Below are 26,496 nucleotides of genomic sequence, written 5' to 3'. Positions count from 1 at the left end.
ATCAACACTCAAACTCTAGTGATACATTACGATCAGCAGAATGGAGCAGGGGGTGAATCACCCAAGGGGATAATTCTTAAATATTAATGTGACTGTTAAAATACTAAGTACGAATAATATATGTTGCACTGAAATTGGATGATTTCTGCTTAAAAAAAATGTTCCTGAAATTCCTCCAATTCAGGAGGACAATGATAGATATTTAATACCAAGATTAAAAAATACAGGATCAAATGTATCTTAGATTCACTCCTCTGAAATCATAAGAATGTTCAGGAATTAATTTGCTCTCCTCTTTCTAGGTCTAGCTTTTCTTAAAAGTAACACTGCACCACCCACACTCTAAAATAGACCCTGGAAAATGCAGACATGGAAACAAACTGTGTTGGAAAGGTTACAGGGTATATTTTTAATTGCATGCATTATGAGAGCATCTTATTAGAAGTAGAGTCCTTAGAGTTCATAGCAATAATATTTATAGCTAAAATCAGTACTACAGTACTTTTCATTTACAGAAGCTGTTATATATTTGCGTAGACTGTGTACTTTTCATTTGAGTGACAGATTTGAGTTATCCCAGAAACAATTCAAAAGCATTAGCAGTAAAATGTGTTTGTATGTTATCAGAATATTTGGTCAAAACTTTAAAAGCACTGAGTTTATACTAGTGCCGAGGTGCAAATACAACTCAATGCTTATTACTTTTTGAGAATCAAATAACGTGTGCTATTCTATATCCTAGTAATAAGAACACTTAAAAATCAACAGTAATATACGTTTAGTCCACCTTGAAAATGTCAGCTTAAAAACACAGCTGGAATGTCAACAAGACTAACATGAAATAAATTCTGTTTTCCTTTCTCATCATCGTTTCAATCCTGAAGTCAACAGAAAAAGTACTTCTGAGTACGGTGGTATTTGGCTCAAACACTTTGAGATCCTTAAGGTCTAAATTTGCAGTTAGGTTTTCAAAATCCTCACTGCCATCCAAAGTTATTGACTGATATTGGCAGGAATTTTGACTGAGCGAGGGTCTTTAGGTTCCCGGATGCTGGGATGAATTTTGTCTCCTGTGAAGGGATTATAGAAGGGCTAGGCAAATCTATATGAAATAATTTTAAAGTTTTGGGGCATATATTTTATTAGCTCACTTATACATTTTTTAATTATATCTCTAATTTTGGTGTGAGTTTTTTCTTTGACTGATAAGAAGAAAACCTGCAGTTTTGCTATTCTGTGTCACTAGTCTCCTTGAAGGGGAAAGCTGTATTTTGAGAAAGACAACCAACATTTACTCAGTATAACCTATATCCAAGCACTGGACCCGCCAAGTTTGGATTGCTATTGTTAAGCTCCTCGGCTTCTGTCAGTCATGGGATGAACATGATCTGAATTTTAAGTTTCTAAGATCAGCTGAGCTTGAGTGATTTCATTTCAGATAGCTCTGTGTTGAAAAGGCTTTTATGTAAGATTTTAGATATAACCTGGTATAAATATAAGGGAACTTACAATTTTTGCTGGTAAGCAATGCTTAAGAAAATTCTTGAGGCTTAAGAAATACTTGTTTGATGTACAGAAAGCATATGGCTTCTTTCACCCAGGGAGATCCCTTTATCTGTGATCAATGCCAAACGCCCTGAGCAGTATCCAAACACCTAACCTCGGCTATTTCTTCCTTGCAGAATGATTTCAACTCAGTGCACAAGGGAACACTCCACAGCCTTTTATTGAGAGGTGCTGGCGAGTTAACCTACTGGAAAACACTCAAAAGTAATAATAATGTTCAGGTTTTAATAAGTGCTTTTCATCATTGCTAGATTTGCAAACCACTTTACCAAGTCTATTGGAATCATTGCTCTGATTTCACAGGCAGGAAAACCGAGGTACAGAGCCCCAGATAACTTGTGTGATGTTACAAGTCTAGTTGCTGAACGACCATCTTCACAACTCCATTTTAGTGTTCTAGCCACTGTGGTACGCTGTCTTTTGCAGAGAAAGCTCCACACAATGAACTGAATAGAGTCAGTGGGTGTGTTAGTCACTGGGGGAGACAGGGCTGAACTGACCTGGATGGGATTTGGTATTCCTAAATATTTGCATTGCCAGCCTCTCCATCCACCTAGAGACACCCAGTTCCTCCCACTCCCCCGTATGCAGGGGAAAGGGAGGACAGGGCTGAACTGCTCATTGTTCTCTGCTGCACTCCTCATCAATAACCCTGAAGATGATTTCTGTGGCTTTTCCCTTTTTGTGCTCCACCTGTGATAACAAAAAGGCTTCTGACTTCAAGGGTTGGGGAAAGGTCAGCAAATATCATGCTGTCTGCAGAAAGATGAGAGACCTTTACTTTGTTAGTGATCACCAGTGTGTGGCACCCTCATGGCGCTATTTAAGTGAGCAGAGGGACACTTACCTTTGAAAACTGGACAGATTTTCCATACAGTGGCAGCCCCTTCTCGGTTATACTGTCCCAGTGCTAATTCCATATAGAACAGGGGCATTCCAGCAATGATTAGGAAGAGGATATAGGGAATAAGAAAAGCACCTGAAAGGAGAATAATTAGACATTGTAGTCTATGTTTTGGTTACATTTTGATTTCTCTATTGTGTGCTTTTACTGGCTAAAGACAAAGCCACTGCCTTTGGGAAGTAGAAAGGATATATCAGAAAGGAAGAACCCATGTTCTCTTGTCCCTTTTCTGTATATGTTTTAAGGTGTCAGAGACAGAACCCCTGAAAAAAGCTGTAGAGCATGGCTCCTTTCCCCCCCTAATGTTTCACCTCTGCTGTTTGGCTTAAAAGGTAAAAAAATGTATCCCTGAAAATTAATCCCTAACTGAAAAAGAAGTGATGCCAAACACAGTTGCAGAGCTAAAAGGAAAAGGGACTATGAAAAATTTTGTTCAGTTTTTTTTTAGTGTAGTATGTTCAAAAGGGAATGCGGAGGCCAGCAACAGAAGAAAAAAAATGTCATGCAACTTCCTGTAAGTTTAAATCACACTGTGTGCTTGAAAATGTATCAGTATTGGTCAGTCATATGGAATTTGGGCTTCCATGGCATGTTTTGGCTTTTGTTATAATAAATTCCCTTATTCCTCTGAAATGTGTTAGACAACAGACCCCTTCTCCAACCTAATAATACTCAATGCCGTTAATGTTGAGTATGTACTAGGGTTAGTCTGGTTTCATGGCTGGGCTCAAGTACAGCATCTTTATATTGCAGCAGGACAGTGCTGGGGCTGCTTGCACCTTCCTGGAATGCATAACCTAATGTGATTGAGGATTCTGCCGTGAGTTCATACCACAGAAACTGTCACCTCTGGAAGAATCCTGCTGTGTCAGTGCTACTGTCATAAGGAGTATTGCCAACTGAAATACAGAAGGATCATCTAATGTAGAAACTATCTGAAAAATTCTTAGCTGTTTTATATGATCCAGGTCACAGAAAGAAGACTCCCCCAATGCATGGTTACATACGATACTGTAAAACAAATATAGTTGGTGTCATGTTTAATAACCGGATGCTTTCCCAGTCCTCTGCTTTGTGGTACCTGTAAATTGTAGTTTTTGTTTTATTGCATAGCTTGCTTGGTCCAGCACAGTTCAATTAATGTAAAATTTGTATTGAAAATTATTAGATTGTTTTGCTAAATAAGGAGCTGACAGAGTAACTGCATAATAGCTACTGACAGCTCTCCTTAGGAATTACCTGTGAAAAAGAAACTAGATTATGAAAATCATGTCTACGTTGTTCAGGGGGAAAAAAAAAAAACCCCAAACCCCAGCAGCAGCTATTTCTCCCAATAGCAAGTAGTAGGAACTTTTGCACACCTCTAAAATATGCTGTACTGGTTTAGTAATTTGAAAACTTCCCTTGCAAAAGGAAATAAGTTTGCACTGCTTCTAAATACATAAACTTAGAGAGGGCAGGTGTAGTCTATAATATAAAAGCGTGACTATAGCTATCTAAAACATGCCAGTAAGCAGAGTGAACTGTGTACTTAAAAAGTACTTCTGAAAGTTCTGTTGTGCTTTTAAAAGCCTGGATAGTCATTGCTCCTTTATCTTTCATGTTTGCTTTCCACAGATACCTCTAGTGTGAGCTGCCCAGCGTGGCTGTTCAGGGAGGGGAATTTGAGTATATACTGGAGAATAAGACTGGAAGAACAAACTCTGTTCTCTTAGTCATACCACAAATCTACTTCTAAAAGTAACATGCTGTACCATAATGGTAAGGACAATATATTGAGCATTCAGTCATAAGTTTAGGCATTTGAAAGTTGAAATCTTGCAGTGAAACAGAGAGACAAGGTATATCAACAGAAATAAAGAATAGCATAAATCTTTGAGAATGTATGCTAAAAGCTGAAATATATTGGTTGTATCACTTTGGGAGCAAGAATCTTCTTATGCATGCTGTTTATGTGGAGTGTAGTGTGAAGGCAACCTGCATTCCCATCAGCTACTAGAGTACCAGTGATACATGTTTTAATAATATTTCAGTATTGTTCATAAGCTGCTTTCTATGATTGTCATGTTGAACTGTCATATGTTTGAATATTGCAGAGAAAAAAATATTCGTATTCAACAAATCCTTGCTAGCCTGCAGTTCTGAGGAGCTCTGTTCAGCGTTAAAACATACTGAGCTAAATCAATCTGGGATACTACATATTGCTTTCACTATATCTAGTATCTAGAAAAAATCTTTTATGTGGTTTTACTGTCAGATTTCTTGTAAGTGACAGCCTTTGAAGTGCCATACTTGCTTTGCTTCTATAGTATTAGAGTGTGTGGAGCTGACTCACAGATCTATCTTGTACCTGGGAGGTGCGGAGTTTGCACAGAGTGCTGCTTGAATAACTTAACTGTCAAGAGACGGTGCAAAACATGATGCCACAAATTGAATAGGGAAATCTGTGTTTGAGAAAATGAATCCTGGAGATGTGTAGTGGACGTACATATTAAATGCTAGCTTAAATTACATGTTTTCTAAGTATGACTAATACCATGATGAACTGTGAAGTGTACTGTACTTAGGCATGCTTGCTTATGTGTCATCTATTTGGCTGCGAGTCATTCCAGGCTTTAGTTAAAGGAGGTTTCTTTCTTTTTTTTCTTCCCCCGCCTTGCCCCCGCAAGGGATTAATAAATTGTGGTGTAATTTTCAGCAAAGAGCAGTTACGCAGTATGGCAGGGTTTCATAGCTGGGTTACTTTTCAGGTAACTGAATGATTGAAGTATTTTGAAATTGAGATAAATATCAAAGTAAGAGTGCTTAGTCACATCAAGTTGACTTAATGTTTTGGAGAGTTCTGGAAACTTCTTGTTTAGCAGCTTCTGATTAGGTAAAAAATACCCAAAAGACAGATATTTTGTAAATATCTTGGTATTTGCTCTTCTTTTCCTAGCCAATACCCAGAATCAAACTTCATGGTGTTCACTGAACCCTTTCTTAGATCATGGGCACTTCAGCAGAAAATAAATGATGGTCAAAGTATTATTAAAATTTCTGCCAACTAGAATGGTGTGCAAATGCTTCTAAACAGCATATGTGTGATGTATGGTCAAACCGCACTCTGTGTTTGCACAGGGTCTCTGTTGTAGGGCTGGTTTGTGTATAGTATCTGATGAACAAGAGGTGCTGTTTGGAGGGAGACTTCATACCGTCCTCTGTGTGTGTGACTAACATCCTGTGGGCCAGGGAGAAGGCAAACCAGCATCCTGGTGGGTCTCTCACTTTAGGTCCACTGGTGTGAATTTGAGCATCACACCAGACTTCTCTGAAGGAGCAGCCTCACTGTTAATGCCTACCTGTTCTATGAAGTCAAAATGTGTTGTGACACGATGTCAGCTGTGCTGCTCCCGCCTGTGCCACTGGCCACAGAAACTGCTGTGCTTTAATTGCATGAAACTAGGGGGCCAGTCAGATTTGTATAGCCCAGACAGCTGAACTCTTAGGGAGCACACAGTTTGGCTAACACTTCAGACAAGCTTGCCAAGACCTACCTACCTCAGAGAGCTGAGGGAATGCAGTCTGTGGGATTGCTGCATTGGCAGTAACATACTGGTAGCACTTTAGGGAATTCTACTCCCCCAGTGTGTGATGGGAACGGGCTGAGCACAAAGCTGCATCCTACAAGGCAATACTGGTTTCAGCAATCCCTAATGGTTCCTAATTTCCCTTTACAGCTAAAAATCTGAAGTAATTAGCATTTGTAACACAGCCCTGGCATAGAAGCCATGCTTGGCTTGCTACTGAGACACATGCAGCTCAAAAGCCACAGGTCAGCCTTGGCTGCATCTCTCTGTTAACAGATTTCATGAGATCCATATACATCCCTTAAGGTACCAGTATATACCTGCCTTGTGTCTTATACAGAACTAGATTAGGTCAAACACTCAGCTTCTACAAGAACCGTCTGTGTGAAACTTTAACTGGAAGCATACACAGAGGGGTTCTTTTTAGGGAAAAAACCCACAAACCTACTACATTTAATTAACGAAGGACAAAATACAAGACAGGCTTTGCATTCCTGTGTTCAGTGCCAAAACAACTTCTTAATTTTGGTATAACAGAATCCATGCAAAGTGTGTCTTCTCTGATATTCAGCATTCACAGCATCCTAGGGGGTGGGAAGCAAAGAGGAACACAGCTCTAAATACTCCTCTCAGTCCTACAAGGAGGTCTCATCTCGCTTTTATATACCAGAAAGAAAGAAGCATTAATTTATTAATGATTGAAGAAAGATAATTTAAACAGCTGCTGTTACCCTAAAATGATTTGTTGATGCACATACAAGAAGCAGGCCAGGGCAGGGGTAGTTGAAACAACTTTGAACTATTTGTGCTCATTAGCCTTCTGCGCTTGTTACCATGGTTATTGTAGTCAAAATGTTAACTGGCGGGGAAGTCTGCTAAAACAACAAACTTTGAGCAAATATTGCAGTATGTTTTTAGATAGGAGTGTTTCCAGTACTTGTGCAGGAAAAGAGTTTAAAACCAAAGATCTTCCAGTCGGTGAACTGAAATAGAAGTTATTCTCTGTATCTGATCATCACTGCTTGTTTTTTTCACACAGAATAACTAGTACTTCAAACAATATCAGCAAACAGTTGATACTGCAGTATGCTTGCTCGGACAATGAGGATAATGGGTAGAAACTCGAATCTGTGCAGACTTGTGAATGAAAAAGGAAGTCCCCGATGCAGAGATCTTGAAATCTAGCTTGTACGAGGTCACCCTAGGTAGAAAAACTGGGTAATCGGAAAGGCAGGCATTTCTTAGTACATGAATGTTAGTTCTGGCTCTTCAGCAGACTAGCTACCAGCTGGCTTGCACAGCCACCATAAGCACCTCTGAAGGAGGCGAGCTTGAGCCTGCTGCCTAGTCCTGGGAAGAAGGGGAGGAAGGGTAGATCTTTACTGACCTCTGATTAAAAGCAATAAGGGCTTGTGTGGTACAGCAAAGAGAAGTCAGAGATACAAAGGAGCATGATGTAACCTCAGTGTCAAAGCCAAGATGACGATTTTAACAGCAGCTGTATGATGATGTTGAGCCCAGCCAGCAATAGATTATAGTAGTCAAAAATAACATTTTTCTGCAAAACAGATCGCATGATATACTATAAAAACTTCAGCAGCACTTTGCACATATAAAATTCTCCAAGCATGCAATAAAATCTTCCAAGTATGCAATCTTTTTCATGGAAAGTATTTCTGAATCATAAAACTAGTGGAGCTATACCATGGTGAGTGACATGTTTCTTTTGAAGCTCTTATATTTAGCTATTCCCCCTAACAAACCGTTCCTAGATTTGAACCTATTTATATTTCTACTCTCAATTTGGGCTCAGAGCCTTCAGTTTTTCCAGAATTCCAATTTTAATAGCATTCCTTTCACTCAAAAGAAAGTGAAAACAAATAGTTTCCAGAAATGGTTCGATGCTGTTCATGGGCTGAGGCCAACTGAAGCCTGCATTTTTTGTCTTGAGCTGTTAACCTGCTACTGCCTTGAAATCATGTGAAGTGCAGTATATTTATAAGCTGGTCACTGGGTTGTAACAGAAAGGGTTACCCAAGCCCTTCCATACAAACCCAGTCATCTCTCTGGGTTTTTGTTACAAGGATAATAAGCTAAAGAAGCCCATTAATAGCTATTTTGAACAAATTAATGAGAGTTAAATATACCCAGGCACTCAGAGCAGCATGATTCATTCATAAATAACACCCAAGTCATTGGCTAAGGTCCTATTTACATAAGTTAATGAAATGATCACATTTACAACAGTGTGATAGTTGCAGGAACATGCAAGAACAGAACCCTAGCCTATGTTGTTTGACAGGAAATTAAAGAATAAATATAGAGACATGGTGGGTTTGGGAGACTATAAATCAGGTTGGTCCAAGATGGCCAGTGTGGCTGTGGGAGCTCTGGAGCTTTGCAGGGGGTTCCTGCTGCTGACCTTCACAACACTCTCACTGGTGCTTAGGAATTTAAGCCATTCCTATCTTCTGCCATAAAAAGTCCAAAAATCTGCTTAACAAGGTTGCAGCGTTAGCTTTTGGTTTTATGTCATGTATCCTTATAGCAGAGGTACTGTTGGAGCTGGCCCCTTTGTTTCGAAATAAAAGAAATAAAAGAATTAGTCTCAAGGTGAGTTTTGACAGTAGTTTGGTAAGTCAGTAACCTGGAGTTTGTAATAATGTGGAGGTCTAGCTACTAAAATTCCTGCCCAAATCCATCTTGTTGGTTTTGTGCCTTCTTCTTCTTGTTTAAACAAGAAATGAGAGAGTGAGCGAGCTGGAATGTGGAGCCAGCTTTTAAACTGTTTTGTCATTTATGAAATCCCTATTACTAATGTTCAAAAGGACAGGGTTTGTAGGAGTGGCAGTATCCTCTCCTGGAACAGCTAACACTGTTGGGAACAAAATGGCAAACTTTCCAGTTCGCAAGCTCTTCAGGAGGTGCTGGTCAGGGTAAGTGCATAGTATTGGACTGCTGGGTCAGCGTGCAGATGCCTAGCTGGAGAACGCTGCTGCTTCACAATAGTCATGACTGGTAGCTTAAGAGATGCTAAATAAAAAGAAAAAATATTATTCTATCATTTTATTAATAGGAGTGTTCTATTCGTGTTTTATCCCCAACCTTGCAATTATTACAGGTGGCATAAGGATACGTTCACCTGCAGCTGCGTATCAACAAAACCACCCATGTAAGGCGTAGGCTGTACTTGAGATGTACAAAATCAAGTGCCTGTCAAAATGTACCCTGATTTATTGGTGGCAGAACATCCATGGCTAAAAATATTTTTGAATTAAGACATCAGAAGTTGTTTGCTGTGACCTTGTGGATCAAGATAAGCAGGTTTTGCTGGAGTCCAGTACTAGAAAATCCATAATAACATAACCTCATGTGATAAGTTTTCCTCAAAAAGTGCATACTGAAAAACTGTTTTCAGTGATGTATAGAATACAATCACGTACATGAAAAGAAAAACTACTTCATCAGCTTTAGCTGTCTCTTAAGTGTAGGGAAGTCCTTGCTTCGTGCCAGGGAGATTTTGGCAACTACAGTTTTACTTCGGTTCAGATACAGGCTGTTAGTCATAGTTTTCTCCCCCTTCTCAGAGAACTTGTGTGTTCATTTGTGTCCGTTTTATCTGAGTCAGCTGTAAGCTAAAATGAATGTTTTCAAAATTCATGGATCCATCTGATTTTGATGCCAGAATGGATTATTAGATACTTTGATCTAAATTCCTGTCTAACATAAACCAGAGTTTGAGACAGAAAAACATACAATCCTGATTTGAAGATACCAGGCAGGTCCTTTGCTTTTTTTTGGTAGTTTATTTCATAGGTTAATAACTTTGTTTTTACAAAAAATAATTTTAAAAAATCATTATTTCTAATTTGAATATATCTGACATTTGATTGTGGCAGTGCATTCCCTGATAAATTAAAATACCCTGCAATACTTTCTGTTTCCCTCCTGTGAAGATGCTTAAGCACTGCAATCAACTGTTTCAGCCTTCTTTTTATAATCTGAAAAGACTGAGTGAACGAAACGGATGACAGTGTAATAGTGATTCCTGCTTTTCTGGCTAAAACTCCCACCTTACAAGTATTTCTTGGTGTAGCAGGTTCATATAGTGGCAGGTTGGAGAGTTATGTGGGCACTTTTTGTACCCACATTAGGTTACAGTCCCTGCTTTCTGAGCTGTGCATTTGATGCTTCAGGAATGCCAAGTTCATATCCCTGAGATGCTCCACCTCTCTAGAAAAAAGCCTGGGATGAACCCTCTGGGCGTCAGTCCCTTGTTTAGGCAATGTTAGTCCTTACTTTGGTCTTTCTACTCTTTCTAACATTCTTAGGATTGCCCTTGTGGGAGCTGCTCGCTGTCCTGTGTAACATTGTACAGGGTATACATGGGAAGACCTGCCTCCTAGTTGTGCCACCTGCGCTGGGTGCCTAATACAAGGTGACACGACTGCCCTGGCAGAGCTGATGAGAGCCACGGTACTGGCTAATGTACACAGCGAGACAAGGTGTGTTAGATGTGCTTTGTTCAGTACATGTAACAGTGTAATTTCTGGTTCACAACACCACCTCAGATGGAGGGTGTTTCTCTTAAAGACTGCTTTTCTTTTGCAGGTTGCCAAAATAAAAAACATCCCCAAAGTTAAGCACCCTCTGGGGAGGACACAGTACCCATTTTAGGCAGCATGAGGCTCATAACTGTGCCAGGGTAAAACAAAGTGCTTAAGACATCTTAAATCAGCTCTAGACAAGTGCCAGGTAGCTTTCAAGAGGATTAATGTACAAATTAATGGGAGGTAAATGCCTTGAAATTCTGCTAGAGAAGAATCAAGTATAAACACACTGAGGTACACTTAAAACTTGCCTTATCATTTAGTGATTAATCCAATTTTAAGTCGCAACTCCAATTTTTGGACTCAATGACTAAAGCAAACATTCCTTTTCCTTCAAGGCTTCATTAGAGATTTATAATAGTGTAATACTTTCTTTACTATCTTGATCTTTACACACTCTTGTACAGCAGAATCATCTAAAAATTCTTCCTATCAATAAAGGGTTATGCTCTGTCACAGAAGAATGAGACAGTTATGTACTCCTATCTATAAGAATTCTAGTAAATCTAACCTTTACTCTCAGTCATTATAAATGAAGCCTTCAGGGTGAATGTTCTTCTTGATGCCACTAAAGGAAGCAGAATATCTATACTGTAAACTACATACCATGCATGTTTATACAGGACTTTAAAGTGTAAGGCAAACAGTTACATATGCTATAAAGCCATTCTCCGTGTTTTATCAAAACCCACCTATGTTTTCTGTCAACACTACTGGAAAGTTTTCTTTACATTCAGTATTCTGGTACACCCATACTTCTTAAACATGCTATATAAACTACAAAGTAAAGATCTGACACATATTTTGAAATTGATAATATGCTATCTAGCCATAAATAATATTTTCTTATATTAAAAAAATGTTGCATCAATTTAATTTATTTGTAAACTTTAATGGCTGTGTGGGATGCTGTTAGCAACAATTTTGGCAAATTTACCATTGCGGTGATGGCTACTACTGCATAATTGCCTAGAACAATGCAAACCCCTATATTCTTATCGAAGATCATAGTTGCTATTGGATTGTACTAAAATTTTGGAAGGTCTGGGCAAGGGTAGCTTCCAAATGGCTGTGGCTTCTTTACTTTGTACCCTTCTATTAGCGCTGAGCACAGGAATTTCACAAAAACTCTCACAGCATTCTTCACAGACAACCTTTCCATTTGGAAAAAAATCTGTGTTTGGCCTAGGGTAGTGCTGGTAATATTCTGTATGCAGTGCAGAGCCATCAGGTGGGGTCTCTTGAGATTTTAGGGATTGTGGGCACAAAGCAAAACTTTTCAGTAGCATCCCTACAACAGGAGGACTCTTAAGAACCACTTCTCTTGATGTTGCCTTGCTGTGAAGGGTAAACTGAGTCTCACCTAGACCAGTATGAAACCACAACAGTGGTGTATCAATCTAGCCATACTGGCTAGCAACACCCTTCCTTCATTTTCTGTCTGACTACTCCCCCTCTTCTGTGGGAATTAATCAGACAAAAGTTTTAATTTAAGTTTGAAACCTGTGCTTTATGTTTGTTCTTATTTACTGAACTATTTTCTTCACAGGCTTCAAGCAATGAAGTAAATTTTCCCCTCCGTCCAAGCTGGCCAGTACAGACCTTATCACTGCCATTCTGCACAGGGCTTCCTAGCTAGAAATGCCATAAAAGAATGTGAAAATTGCCTCAGGGCCCATCATAGCTCACGGCCAAGATGAAGCAGAGGGCTGTTAACACTTCGAAGCAAAAGTGCAAACTTTTCCTAGGGCAGGTTGTGGGGCAATTTTGTTCACTGATTACTCAGACCTTATGATAAATCAGTGTGGCTGAGCTTGGTGTTTTCAACTTATCACAGAGCTATATTATTCTTCATATTTCTAAACAGCTTTTAAACACATAATACCTCATGAGTGTAAAATGGTATTTGGAAGGAAAATGTAGGTGATCTTGAAGATCTCCAAATCTCTTAATTTAGGGTTAGACACAGCACTTTTGTCATCAGCCTCTGTATGCATCAAAGAAGGATTAACCTGTAATTAAGAAATGGCCTGGTAACTGTTTTCTGTCTTTTCTTTCTTTCTTTAAAAGAAAAAACTTTCTTTCAGGGAAGAGTCAAGGGAGAGGGAGTAACCAATGCCTACAACTGCCAATTTCAAAAGTTCAAAAACCATGGGCTGGGCCCCAGAATATGCCTGCTGGCTTTTATTCTTGTACTTGCTTTGTATTTTCCCAGCATTTCTCTTTAGCCTTGAGAACTAGAAAGCAATTCTTGCCTAATCATTTGTCTCTGTGAAACTGTGACAGTAAAAAGCACTTCTTAAAATAGTACTTTATTTTGCTGCTTGCGCCCTACATAGGAGAATGCCGAGGTCATAGTCTAACTCTCACAGAGTAGATTCATTTTGTGTAATAATGACCATCATCTATGTAAGTTCTGACATATTGCTTATTAGGTAAAGTACTGAGCTATTGCACTGAGTGAAGATCAGTTATTAGTCAGTGGAAGTCTTCTGTATCAGTTTAGTCTGAAAGTTTTTTATGACTTTACTTTGTTTTTTTTCCTCGCATAATTTTTAGTCTGGAAATTCTGTCTACTTAGGAGTCCTTAAGAGAGACGTCTGTTGTTTGGGTTGAAATCTTGGCTCTGGTGACGTCAATGGAAAAAAACCACCCATTGACTTCAGCTGGGTCAGGATTTCTCCCTTGTGGTTTATGAATCTATTGATTTTAACTAAGGCTGTAGAGCCACACATAAGTGAGAAACAAACTGCAGAAAAGGAGCAAATGATCAAACTCTTCCCCAAAACAAAATCCTGGAGTGTCTCCGGTCTCAGCAGCACCTGCCTCATGATCTCATTGACACATCTGCATTTCTCTTTAGAGGAGGCAAAAGCACTGCACAGCACAAGCTATTCCTTAGTTTTTGATAAATCTTATAAATAAGATGCCTATGCACGGTATAATCACCCCTCAGTTGGGAGCATGAGCTTTTGAGCTTTCGAGCTTTCTTCTAGCATCAGTCTTATTGGACACCAGAAGACAGATCCCATCCTGCATGCTGACAGTCATGTAGCAAAGTTACTTCTGAGTAGCTTCCAAGCTGTGAACTTGATGTTTTGACAACACTTGGCCTTGAACTTTCTAATATCATAGTTAGTCAAATATACTTCATTGTTCTTGGTCACTGAAACTCTGCTTTCTGTTACTGGTGTTGTGAAATAATGATGCTTCTGCCAAGAAGGCGAGGCGCTGAGACCTGCTGGAAGGCGGGTTACGTTAACATTGAAGAAGAAGAAAAAAAGCATGGCTCTTTATGGTAGTGAAAGTCTGTGTGGAGCCTGTTTGTTTTCCAAAGGTAAATTTTTTGAGAGGACTGAAGAGAACAACCTCCTAAACTTAGTATTCGATTTTTTAAATTATTTCCTCCTGTATCACTCCTTGGGGGGGAAGGGACTGTATCTCCATTTTAATGTTGCACTCATTTAAAAAAAGGTACGTTTGGGGGTAACATCTTGTTATCAATGGATTGTCTCCTTGCTGTCATTGTGGCCATGCTGACAAGTGAGCTGCTTGATGAGAATTAGGCATCACGAAAAGCTGCCACTCCTACAATGTCCTAATAAATTAAATGAATCAGGAAATCCAAGAAGGGTCTGCTTGGGAACAATCATTGCTATTACTGGGCAGCTCTGTATTTGAAAGTCATGAGACACCCTGTTAGGTCCTCCAGTAGTTTTTGGTTTTTTCTGTAAATGCAGTAGGTTGCTGTTACATTATCAGGTTAGGATCTACTGAGATCTATGAGGATCTACTGCTCCACCTTGTGGTCTGGAAAAAGTTTTTGTTATTCTATTCTGTAGAGTGGTGTGTCAGAAAAAGTCTGGCCTCTCCCCCTTTTCTTATTAAGCTGGAATTTGACTGGAACCAGTATTATACTTTTCCTTGAGATACGGATCTTTTGGGCAAGTATTGTGTTGTCACTTTTGGCATGCTTCAGCATAGACATTGCAAGAGGTGTTTGATTACAGAAGAGAAAAAGAGAGAAAGAGAAATAAAAGTTAAATCAATGGAGAGTGCTATTCAGTACACGTAGTGCAGAAGGTGCAGAATAAATTATAAATAGCTAGCAAAAAATAAGATATGCAATACTCAGCTGCTTTTTCCAGTAAATACACTTGGCCCATGCTAACAGCTTGTTTGTATGGTCAGTGAGGCAATCAGATAGGGTGTATTCTTCCATGCTGCCAGTAGGCCAGAAAATCAGTGGCTTCCCACAGTTCTGCAGATTTCAGTAACGATGAATGCTATGCAATTACCCAGCCACAATCCTTCCTGTACATCAGTGCCACAAAAGCTGTTTCTCAAACTAACTAGAGTACCATACCAAGACATGGCTTTTTACTCACTCTGTCACTAATTGCAGTGCTTGGAAATTATGTGATATTTTTCTCCAGCTCTGAAATAAAGACTGTAAAGGAGTAATATTCTTCTGCTGTTGAAATCAAAACTCCTGTGTACTTCAGTGGGGTGGGATCAAACCAGTACTGCTCGTCTGATGCTGGGTTTGCTCTAAGGAAGCAGTCTATAGCAAAGCAGTCCAAGAAAGGCTTTATATTTGTGAAGTCTACCACCACCGGTCTGGGAGTGTTGATTCTATTTTGGACTTAAATTGGTGTATATTCTTAAACAATTGTAATAGCCAAACAATAACAACCAGTTAATACCTACATGAAGAGCACAGATTCTGCAGTCACTTATGCTTTTGGAAGTGAGTGGCTGTGCTCATAAAGTCTTAAAGAGTAGGAGCACTGGAAAAATTACTGTCTTCTATAAAAATACTTATTGTATAATAAGGGCAGCTTGTCTTACTGCATACCTACAATCAGAACAGTAGTCATAAAAACATTAATTGACTGGTAGAAGACAACTGCCTGACCAGTCCTGTCCAAGTTTTGTTTAGTAATATGTTATCACGGAATTCCATGCCATTCCATACCAACTGGAAAGTTGGTAGTGTGCTTTGGATGAATATGAGTGTAAAGAAGTATGTGGCTTGTGTCGTCAGACCTCCCTGCTGACAGCTTCTGTTTCTGTTCTCCGAGTGGTGTACTGTGCTGTCACCTTTGTCATGCCTCAGGAGAGAGATTGCAAAACTTGTTTAAATAGAGAATAGGGGAAAGGAGAAGGAAGAGTGAAAATAAAACAAAGGATAGCTTTGGTAAGTAGTGTAGAGGTTCTTTCCTATGGTCTCTGTGAAGAATAATATGCCAGAAAGCAAGGAACTGTGTCTCTTCCATTCCCCCCACCTCCTTCCCCCTTCTTTACGTAATAAAGGTTTCAAAATCTGTATGGCTAAAATTAAGTCTGTTGAATCGATACAGAAGTTAAGATGCTGAGTTATACTGCGGTTATCTCTCCAGAATTTCCATGAGAACAGGCATTATTCCGCATTACTGGGGGTCTAGGCAGTTTTGGTGCCGATTTCCTGAAAGAATCAGATATCCATCTTTAGGAAGTCAAGTTTCGAGTGTCAGTAAAGCCTTTCATTTGAAAGTATTCTGACCTGGCAGCAATGCATAAGATCTGCACAATTAGGATGAAATCTTGCCATGAAAGGTTCAAGACTTAACTGGGAGGCAGGGAGAATGAAAGGGGAAGATTAAGGAGCTGTAGCTGGAGAAGGGAATTACAGGTTGTCAAGACACGGGTAACAGGCTACTAACATGAATCCTGTGTCTCGAAATGCCCTGAGGAAGGGAAACAGAAGCTTTATAATCAGTGTGTTATTCCTGGAATCTTTATGTACTCTTCAGTGAAACTGGATTGGGGCAGTGGGGCTGTCCTGAATACAACTTATTTCAACTTCATGAAATAATAATAATATTATTTATAGTAATAATAATGATAATGATTATATCACATTTCAAGTCAAGAAGTCAAGAGTCAGTTGCAAGATTCCCCCAAATCCATTGTCACGGTTTTGTATATTCTATATGAAGGGTATATACAGAGAGAATGGAAAGTACTGAAAGATCTAGAACTGTATTACAAAGACACTCCATTTAAATTTGTCTCCTGCCTTCTGAATTACAATATTTTAAGATAAATATATCTCTACATATAGAATTTATTTCATTATGGTTTATTATTTTGTAATAGTGCTAAGAGCAGTTAGGAACAACATCATCTAGTAATTACAATGTGTGTAAAAGCTATTGGGTTTACAGTGCAAACTGACATTAGAGAGCCATACTACTGTTTGTAACTATTTAATTAATTGGTTAACTTGGAACAAAGGCTTTAGGACTGGCAGCTGCTGATCTGCTTCCCATTAGACATAGCAAAAATGAAGGCATGAGCTATTTGACGTTGCTCCTGAGAACTGCTCAAAATTCTTTAAACCATTTGTTTCCATTTTAATTCACAGCAAGAGGTTCAGTAATTTGTGGACTGATCTTAATCATCACTTCCCTCACAGCATACCTAAACACTCACTAAAGCTGTGTGTTCCCTCTGATTTTATGTGTAAGTAGGTGCATTACCATTCTGTCCCGTATTGGTCTAAGTATCGGAAGAAAAGTATCTGTCTTGAAAAAACATCTTTAGACCGCTGGGGCTGTATTCACGTATTCACTGGACTGACGGACAGGTTTGTGATATTTTGCCAAAAGATGACAGGGAAATTCTGCCCCAAACCCATGTAGACCATGTCTCAGTCTCCCTAGAGATATTTTGATTTCTTCAGTAAACAAGGGCTGTTGGCTGCTACACTCATAAAGCGGCCTTTCTATTTTCCATTGCTCCCAGTAAATTTAATAAAGAGCTTAAAAGATGTTAGTGAGAAAACAGACTAGAAACAGAAGAAGCTTAAGTGCCTGCTCTTTCAGCTTGAATGAGTATCCAAAACCTGAGATCCCTACCCAAACTATAAGAAACCCCTGTATCTGTTTTAATAGGTGTTACTGTGAACTTAGAAGGATTCTTCATGTGACTTTCAGGATTTACTTGTCCAGGAGGGATATATATCCTATTGGAATGGCTTTCTAGGGATATTTCAGTACTTCAGTTTCCTGGCAGAATGGAGAACAGCAGGAATGAAGGTGGGGGGTGGGGGGTGAGGGGAAGGGTGTGGGGAGGTGTAGAAGGGGGAGGAAGACCTTAGGCAGATATTTTAGATTTCCAAACAATGGAACTAAGTTTACTACTTGATGTCTTTTCTGCCTGTTACTTTATAATGAAGTGTTTCTGAGTGGTAATCAAAATGTGTTCATTCAGCATGCTTAGAAAGAGGCATCTTTGCTTTTGTCAGAATAGCTCATTTGGTTTACACTAGCATTTTTATTGTCTTGGGAACATGGAGAAGCAAAGGCGGAAAACCAGTTTTGGTGACTGATTAGAGCACCCCTTAGATCCCTTCTGAATGCTTGACCCGCATTAATCACAGGATGGTTCTCTTAAGGTGGAACATCAAGCTAAAGGCTAGAACCTTTCTATGCTTGTATATCTCTAGAAACTTTGTAAAATTATCAATCTAAGTGTTGCTAGAACTGTTCAGGAACACATAACCTTTCTCCTCAGCCAGGTATTTAGCTGAGAGTCCATATAATGTACCATTTATATATTATTTCATGGCACCTTACCAAGTCTGAAACTAGAATTTTAGAATTAGTGAAAGATTTGGGTGAGAAAGATTCAGTTCTTATCAACTATTCATAATGCTTTGTAGGTAGTAGGTATATGACATAGTACCTTACAACACTGCAGACATGCCAGTTCTGAAGATTTATTTTGCGCAGCCACCAAGACATGCAGAGGAGCACAGGGAATTCCAGGGAAGTAGCTGGCAACTGGCATGTGAGCTGTAGTGCTGGTGAGCCTAGGTGAATCTATGCTGTGTATATTCCAGGTGATTAGTGGCTGATCAAGGGAAGGAAAGAGGAGCGATGAAGTCATGTGGGAAAGGGAAGAGAGCAACTGTGAGTTGGCCACTGAATCCAGCTCCAGGGAAGGAGGTACTGTCACACCACACAACTGAACATTGTCCCCAGTGTCACATGATGCCCGGGAGCCCAAAGCTCCTGGCCACAGTGTGGAGATCAGCATAACAGTTTAACCCCCCTGAGGCCACTGGTTTGATGTGCTAGCGGGAATTGCAAACCCCTTGTTAGAAAACTAAAATCACTAGATTTGCATCTAAACTTTGATTGATTGATGAGTCAAACTCTTGGCGTAGGCTTTGCAGTGAGATTACTTCAAAGCCAATTTATTATTATCATCATCAATGCTATTTTGGAATGTAAACCTTGATAGTACAAGGCAAAGGTCATCCACCCTTGAAGGGTAAAGTGCCAGTTTATATTCTTTCTCAAAATAGTGATTAAATTTGGTGGCAGACACTTTGCAAAACACAGGGGGCAGAGCCTAGTAGACAGGCAGGGTGCTGCTGGTCAGCATCATAGCTGGCTTTTGGAGAAGCGGTGCGCTAGGCAGGCTCACAGCTCTGCGGGAGGTGATCCTTTCACAGGTGCCATTCTCACTGTGCTACAGCTCTTGGCTCCTGCCTTTGTGCTGGCCCTGTGTGGGGATATTTGGATTTGGTTGTATGCTGCCTTTTGTACCTCTGCTGTGTATTGCTAAGTCCTGCAGTACAGCTTGTGGAGGCATGAATAGGAAAGGGAGCATTAGGATAAATTGTAAAATACTACTGTTCTAAAACGTACAGATTGCTCTAGGACTGTTCTTTGAAGCAAACAATTTCTTCTACAAATACTGTGGTCTAAAACCACTTTAAAATAATGCTTTAGAGGCAATTAGAAGTGTATATTATGATAGCTAAAGAATTGTTAATATTTATCTGCAGCTACTTGGAAATTCATTAAAAGCTTAATCTGATTCTTCTGATACACCAGGTCTCCAGTGACTAATCTGACAATGACATGCTTCATAATGATAATCTGAACATGACTGACCTTGCAAATTGGCTCACAGAAGTACTTTATGTTGGTAAATTCTTTTTCCACAAATTTCAATGGGAAATATTAATTTTGCCTATGACTGTGCAGGCAAACAGAACAAAAATGAGCATTACTACTGAAAGTATCCCGTACAAAAACTACAATAGCTTTGTTAACTGAGACTGAGCATCATCCTCCCCCACTGTGAGCACATCAGTTAATCATACTAGGCATTACTCAACTTCATTTGACATCAGTAAAATTTTAGATGTAATTCAAATATCAGGGTAAATCTTTCCCTAGGATGACGAGAGTCTAATTTTAATGCTCTTCTTATTTTTTAATTCAGCATAGCCTCTTACAGAACTGGGGAGCACTTAAAAGGTTGGATGTGTTATAAAGACTTGTTTTGAGTACATTGATGTTGATCGCTTCCGGACAGAGTCATGCAGCTGGGGAGTCTCTTTTTAAAAAAAAGAAAAATGGGCTTTTGCCAGAAATGAGTTATAATGAGGACACAGCACTTGTGAGAATAGCCAGTAGACATGACCGTAGTTGATGATTTCTCCAGTGACATACCCTGCTCCTTGAAACCCTCTCAAATGAACTGCACAAAAAGTATTTGATTTGCTGCAAACACTGCTTTGCCTTTCTGCTGTGAGAAGCAGTCAAATACGTGTGAGTTGTGGTGCTTATTGATCAGCCAAACTGATGAGACAATGTTTGAGAATTTCCCTCTTCTGGAGTATTGCATTATCTGCTTCATAAGAGCTTGCAGAATTTTACCATCTGTACAAAGCCTTCCTATCATCTTAAAAGTAGTTTAGAGCACATAGCGGGCATATCCTGCTTCCAAGAAACCAGTGAGGGCAAGATCTCATCCAGTCTGTTCATACTAACTGTCCTGAAAGTTTTCTGTGGCCTGTTTCATAGTATAATACAGCCACTAGATCTGTCCCTGCCCTTGTAAGGCAGGCAAGTCCTATGGAAGTAGGTAACTGATACAAAAAATAAACACTCTAGCTTTTTAGACCTTACTAAAGATTGGGGATTTTTTTTTAATAGGAGAAGAATGTTTCCAAAAATCACAGTTGTTCACAGAAGGGTTACATTCTGCCATCTATCTTTGTGCAGAAGTCCCACTGGGGTCTCTCAGCAGGCTACTCCCAAAACACAGATGTTTCTGGCTATTCATTCAGCATTTCAGTGCTGCTGGATGCTTCTTTCTCTCTAGCTTTTACTGGGAGCTTGTTAAAAATACAAATAGGTTTTTTTTGTTAACACAACTGGTGCTGTCTCCAAAGTTACCTAATATAAAAAAGACCATCTAACTACCACTGGGTGGTGTATGCCTTGTCTAAGTGAAACTCACTGAAGTAAATTATCAGGAGTTTTGTATGTGGTAATCTAACCCAATAATCTAAACCGAGATCTAACACAAAAGCCTGTATGTCTAATTTTTAATCAGAAAATTTCCCCGGAGTTTATCAAAGAAAGAAACTCAAGGGTTTGGCTAGTAAGAAGGTGGGGGTGTATAATGCATCCATGTCCTTGAAAATTCAACTTAGAATGAAGGAATACAGTGTGTATTTATACTTTCCTTCTGAGTTCCTGTAAGTTCTCATGCTTTATTGAGAACCACCTATTTTTACAAGCATGGAAAGGCCCTTACTGTGTCTGCTGGCATCTTAAATTAATTGTAGCCAGTCTTAGGAACATAACAGTCCACACGTCACCCATGTCACTTTTTTCAGATGTAAAAGGCAATGCCATTTTCTACCACTTCCATATCCTTCATGCTGTTGTTCAACATTTAAAGAGCATTTGTAGAACCTTTGTGGGTGTAGATTCTGGAAGGATAACAGAATTTCTTTTTGCTAGATAGCACAAGCTATGCTGAAAACAAGTGCTAAAATACCTTAGTGGCTTAGGACTTACGGCGTTGCAACATGCTTCCTTTCCACTGCCAATTTTGTATCAATCTCTTAAAGATATACAGGTTCATAACCCAAATTTTACTATCTTTGTCTGAAGTCAGCTCTAGTTAAGCTGCTGAGGCTGAGTAATTGATGAGACTTTCAGAATAAAGAGAAACTGAGTGAGGAAGAAGAAAGGAAACCTTTTTCCTTCCACTGATTTACTTTATACATGCCATCCAAGTTTAACCTGTTTTGGTTTTTTCCTTTATCTAGTAGCTCCTTATAAATACCAATAAATATTACAAGCACCTTGTAAAACTTTTTTAAAGAGTCTGAGCATGCTATACCAGAATAGAAATGCCACCAGATTTTGTCTCTTTAGCTTGCTTGGCAGTCCAGCAAAACTACTAAGATAATGAAATTAAATTTTCTCTATGTCTATTGGTACTTTAATTTTATTATGTTTTCCGTATGGAGATACATAAGCCAGCAGCTATATGAAACCCATTGGATTATTCTTTTGAGGTAGCAAAACTTGTTCTAGTGCTAAAAAGGTTCCCTCCTGCAGTAACTGTGTGGGGGAAAAAAAACAAAATATGTTTAAGAACATCTGTGATTTAGGACTGGAAAGATAGCAACAAAATCCAACAATATCCCATAGCTCTGCCCGTTGCCTCATGTTCTTCACTCTTGTAGGAAAATTTACCCATAGAGCAAACAAGCTCCCAAACCCAGTCTGACAGAGGAAAGGGACTGAGTTGGCTTGAAACTCAGTACTTCTACAGCCTGAATCTCTTACAGGAATTTCTACTAAATGAAACTGATATATACACACACATATATATATATAGATATACATACTTATATATATATGTCCAACATGGGATGCAATGGATGGAAATATTTAAAGATAGCATAGAGGCAATTGTAAAGAGAAGGAAGAGGGCTGTTAACCAGTTCTGAGCTGTATTTCCATTCCCCACTCCTCAGCACAGGGTCTATCCTGGAAATTCTGTCATGACTGATACGCTGATGGCCATAGTCTATCAAACAGCATAGAAAAATAATCTCAGTATCTAGATATGATTAAACTTCATTAAGCCAAACACAATCAAGTTGTAAAAATTAGTTTGCCCCCCTATTAGCCACAGCTGATGTGTCTGTCCAGCTCAGCTAGCTGATGTCCTCCATGAGAACACCTCCTTAGGAAAAGCCCATTGCTGATGCTTTCTGACCATCGGGATTATCCCATCCTGCATTTTATGGTAAAATCAGCCTTTTAAGCACCAGTAAAGGATGTTGCGATATTATGTACGTTTGGGAATGACATCCTAGGTGTTGACTGAGATGCTTCATACTGCAGTTTGTTCTATATTGGAGAGCAGAGTAAATGAGTTTTATAATCTCTGTATCAGCAAGCAGTTGTCAGTCATTCTATAGACTTCGATAGCACAGGGCCTCTCTGCCTTTGCTTGTAAAGGTCTGATTTCATTTTGATGGTATGGAAGAATTGGTGCACACTTTCCACTGAAAGGTGCCTCTTGTAGCTGCGAGGTAGGTTAGCTGTCTCTCCACTGCAATTTGGAAGTATTTGAATTAAAAGATGCTAATGAAGACCTAGGTTTCTCTAGCTGAACTGACACAAGGTAATACATGGAGACTAAACAAAATGCAAGAGAGATGCAGACTGTCACCTCCTGTGCCTGAGCTAGCAGCAAATTACAAAGGAAGCAGGTTAGGAAATTAAGTGACCCAAAACATGAAAGAAAAGAGTTCAAGCACTCTGGGTGTCACCTGGTGCGATGTGAGATATCCCTTTCCATAAAAACTGCGAGATGACCTGGCAATGGTGCATGTGTACTGAGTGGCATGAATGATACCCCTGCACCTGACACAGTGGAAGCCTGCTGAGTTCACAATGCATTGTGCTCCTGTAGCATGAATTGGTAGAATTATTTTTGGACATAATGAAATAAGTACAGAGGTTATTCTTCAGTGCTACCTACTTTCTTCAGCCTGCCTGGGTGGTGAGCAGGGGGATTTTCTGATTCCCCTCAGAAGTTTTGGAGGTAATGAACTAGACCAAGTGTTTCAGTACCAGACTTTTCTAATAACCTATTAAGTTCCAAGAACGTGTGTAATTCCATGTTAATTGGTAGGGGTTTTCCCATCCTGCAGTCCTCTTGTCCCCGGAACAAGTATTCTATGCTACAAGTGTGAACCATTAGCCTTTATCACCAGGCAACCCAATTATCAAGACATACATAACTATCTTACAGAACATGCTTTCTATCTCGCAGCTCTCCTCTCTGCAGCGTTCACCAACCGCACAAACAGCCCTCCATCTGCTCGGCAGGGTCTGGTCTTCCTCCGTGTGGTTTGAAAGCACCCCAGGCACCTGCCTGGCTTGCAGATGGTGTTACTCCATCCCAGTGGGGAGTCAGCGCTGACAACAGTGTATTTCAGGGAGATGAAAGGGGATGATGGAGTTAAGGTCTTACTGAAGATGTGCCAGACAGTCTCAGCTAACCGTAATCAGTGTGTGTCTTTTTTTATTGTTGTTGCTGCTGTCATAGCCACAGTGTGCAGCGGGTGAGGTTTTGTTTGTAGCAAGACTCCCACCTACCTGGGGGGGGGGGGGGGGAGAACCCCCAAACTGCGGAAGGGAGGGCAGAAATCCCGATCACACGTTAAAACTGCCCCCAAGAAACCTTTCAGCGGTCCAGCGCTAACTTTTCCGGACGCCGTTTTTCTGCTCAAGTGTTTTTGGTTTGGGTTCCCCCCACCCCCCCGCTGCTATTTTTCTGCGAACGAAAAAAGCGTTAAGCGGGCTGGAGCGGCAGCAGAAGGCAAATACGCCCGTGCTCGAAACTAAGTTAAACTCCGAGGGGTGTGGGAGCAAGCCTGACGGGGACGCGCCGCGCCGGACGGCGGCGGGAGAGCGAGGCTGGGCGCCGGGCTTTCCCCTGGAACTGCGGGACGGAGGAGGGGATGCCGCCCTTGCGGCGGCGCGGCCTTGGGGTGGGGGGTGGGGGGCAAAGACCTCGCTCGCGGCGCTCTTACCCCCTCCATTTTTGTAGCAGAGGTAGGGGAATCGCCAGACGTTGGCCAGGTCCACGGCGAAGCCGATGACGGAGAGGAGGAAGTCGATCTTCTTGCCCCAGGTCTCCCTGTCCTGGGCGCCGCAGCGCGGGGCGGGGGCGGCGGGCAGGAGGCTGCTGCTGGTGTACTGCACCCCGTTGTGCTCCTTCACCAGGATCAGCTCCACGTCCTTCCTCGGGGGCGGCGGGGGCGGCCCCGCGCGGTCCGGCAAGGGGGCCACCACCGACACTTTGCGGTCGGGCTGTATCTGTTTGTTCATCCTTGCCTTAAACATCCAGAGAGAGCGGGCTGAGGAGGGGGAGCGGGCCCGGCGGGCTGCGGGAGCGCAGATAACGGCAGCGCGCTTCCCGCTGGAGGCGACGCCGCGCCCCAGCCCGCCGGTGTCAGCGCGGCGGGAGCCGGCACGGCCGTAATAAGAGCCATGCAAATGAGGCGGGAGAGGGGGGACCGGGGTGCCCCCGGGGAGCGGGGCTTCCCGCGCCCTTCCTCCGCCGGGGAAGCGGCCGGCAGCCGGGCGCGGCCCCGCCGCCCGCAGCCTGCGCGGCCGCCGCCGCCGCCGCACCTGGGGCGCGCCGCCCCTGCCCCGGCCGCCGCTGGAGACCGAGCTGGAGCCTCCCGGCCCGCGGAGGCAGGGGGAGCGGAGCCCGCACCCTCCGGCCCCAGCCCCAGCACCTGCTCCGCTAGCGGCCGTTTCACCCCAGGGTTGGACACCTGGGGCTCGGCCCGCCGCAGGGCGCGGGGCGCTCGGGGCTGCTCCGTCCTTCCCGCGGGGCAAAACGCGCGTCCCCGGTCAAGCAATCTGAAAGTGCTGTTAGCAGGCAACAGGTAGAGCTAATTTCCATCGCCCGCTTCCCTTCTTTCGCGGCTGAACTGCGGTACAGACGCAGCTTGCCCCTGCCTGCTAGCGTGGCAGTAGTTAAACAGTGGAATTTGGCTTTTGACATCAGAACCTGGTGGGGTGCAGGTTGAGTGGCAGAGCTGGACACTGCTAATACTCCTACACCAGGACTGATGGATGCCTAGCTTTTTCTTTCCTGGCAAGTACTGGGCTGGTAGGATTCAGTTGGCAGGTTGAGGTATTTGCAGGACAGTAACTATTTGCTGCTATTCCAAATGGGACCTGATTCTTTTACACGTAAAATGAGCAAAGAATTAGCTGGCAGAACAACAGTGATTGGTGCCAAAAGTTGGCTAAATACAGCTGCAGAAAGGGGTTTTCAGGGGCTCTCCCTGTTACAGCTGAGAGCTGTAACTCTACCTTCAGTCTCTGTTACAGGAATAAAATTTGAATGCAAAAAGCAGAAATTGGCTCCCCCTCCCCAGTGGTAAATAGCTTCCCTTCTGCCTGGCGTCAATGAGAATAGGTCAGATCGCAGAGGATTCTCCGTGGTAGTGCAGACTACCATTCTTACTTGCTCTGCTAGGGCTGGTAACAGTATTATAATCGTAATATATGAAGAAGTGCTAGTCAGAGTTTGCAAGGAATACCAGGTTCCTCCGCAAACTTGGAACATGAAGAAGAATCCCAGCTCAGAGTTAAAGCTCTCACATTGGCATCTTCCCCTCCTCTCTGTAGTCCACAGACTACAGAGATGTTAGTAAGACAGCTATTGACAATTTGAAAAGTTTCTGCCTTGACAAAAAGCTCTTGGTTCAAGCTCCAGGATCCAAGCTGTGACGTGGAACCTAAAGCCCTCATCTGGGTGAAGTATTTGGGCAGTGGCTATACAGTTTCAGAGAAATTGTATGCTTAGAACATGCAGCTTGTATGTTCTCTTTTGGTTACTCCGTGATTTCCTGCCCTCATCTTCACCAAATACACCACATAATACCATTTTCTCTATTCTTTTTGACACCTCACGCCATACATGCTGCAAGTATGTCCCCTGT

The 26,496-nt window shown here is 41.3% G+C and overlaps 1 protein-coding gene across 1 annotated transcript in view; it reads right to left on the bottom strand.

The window, feature by feature from the left end:
- SLC6A2 (solute carrier family 6 member 2) overlaps positions 1-25,029 on the bottom strand; it is a 72,043-nt gene extending 47,014 nt beyond the window's left edge. The window contains 3 exon segments of the mRNA XM_075101633.1: positions 2,414-2,545; positions 24,568-25,005; positions 25,008-25,029. Coding sequence (XP_074957734.1) covers positions 2,414-2,545; positions 24,568-25,005; positions 25,008-25,029 — 592 coding nt within the window.
- Between the last annotated feature and the right edge of the window lie 1,467 nt (positions 25,030-26,496).

Source organism: Phalacrocorax aristotelis, chromosome 8, assembly GCF_949628215.1.
Source record: "Phalacrocorax aristotelis chromosome 8, bGulAri2.1, whole genome shotgun sequence".
Classification (NCBI taxonomy): domain Eukaryota; kingdom Metazoa; phylum Chordata; class Aves; order Suliformes; family Phalacrocoracidae; genus Phalacrocorax; species Phalacrocorax aristotelis.
This window is presented reverse-complemented; position numbering and strand designations above follow the sequence as displayed.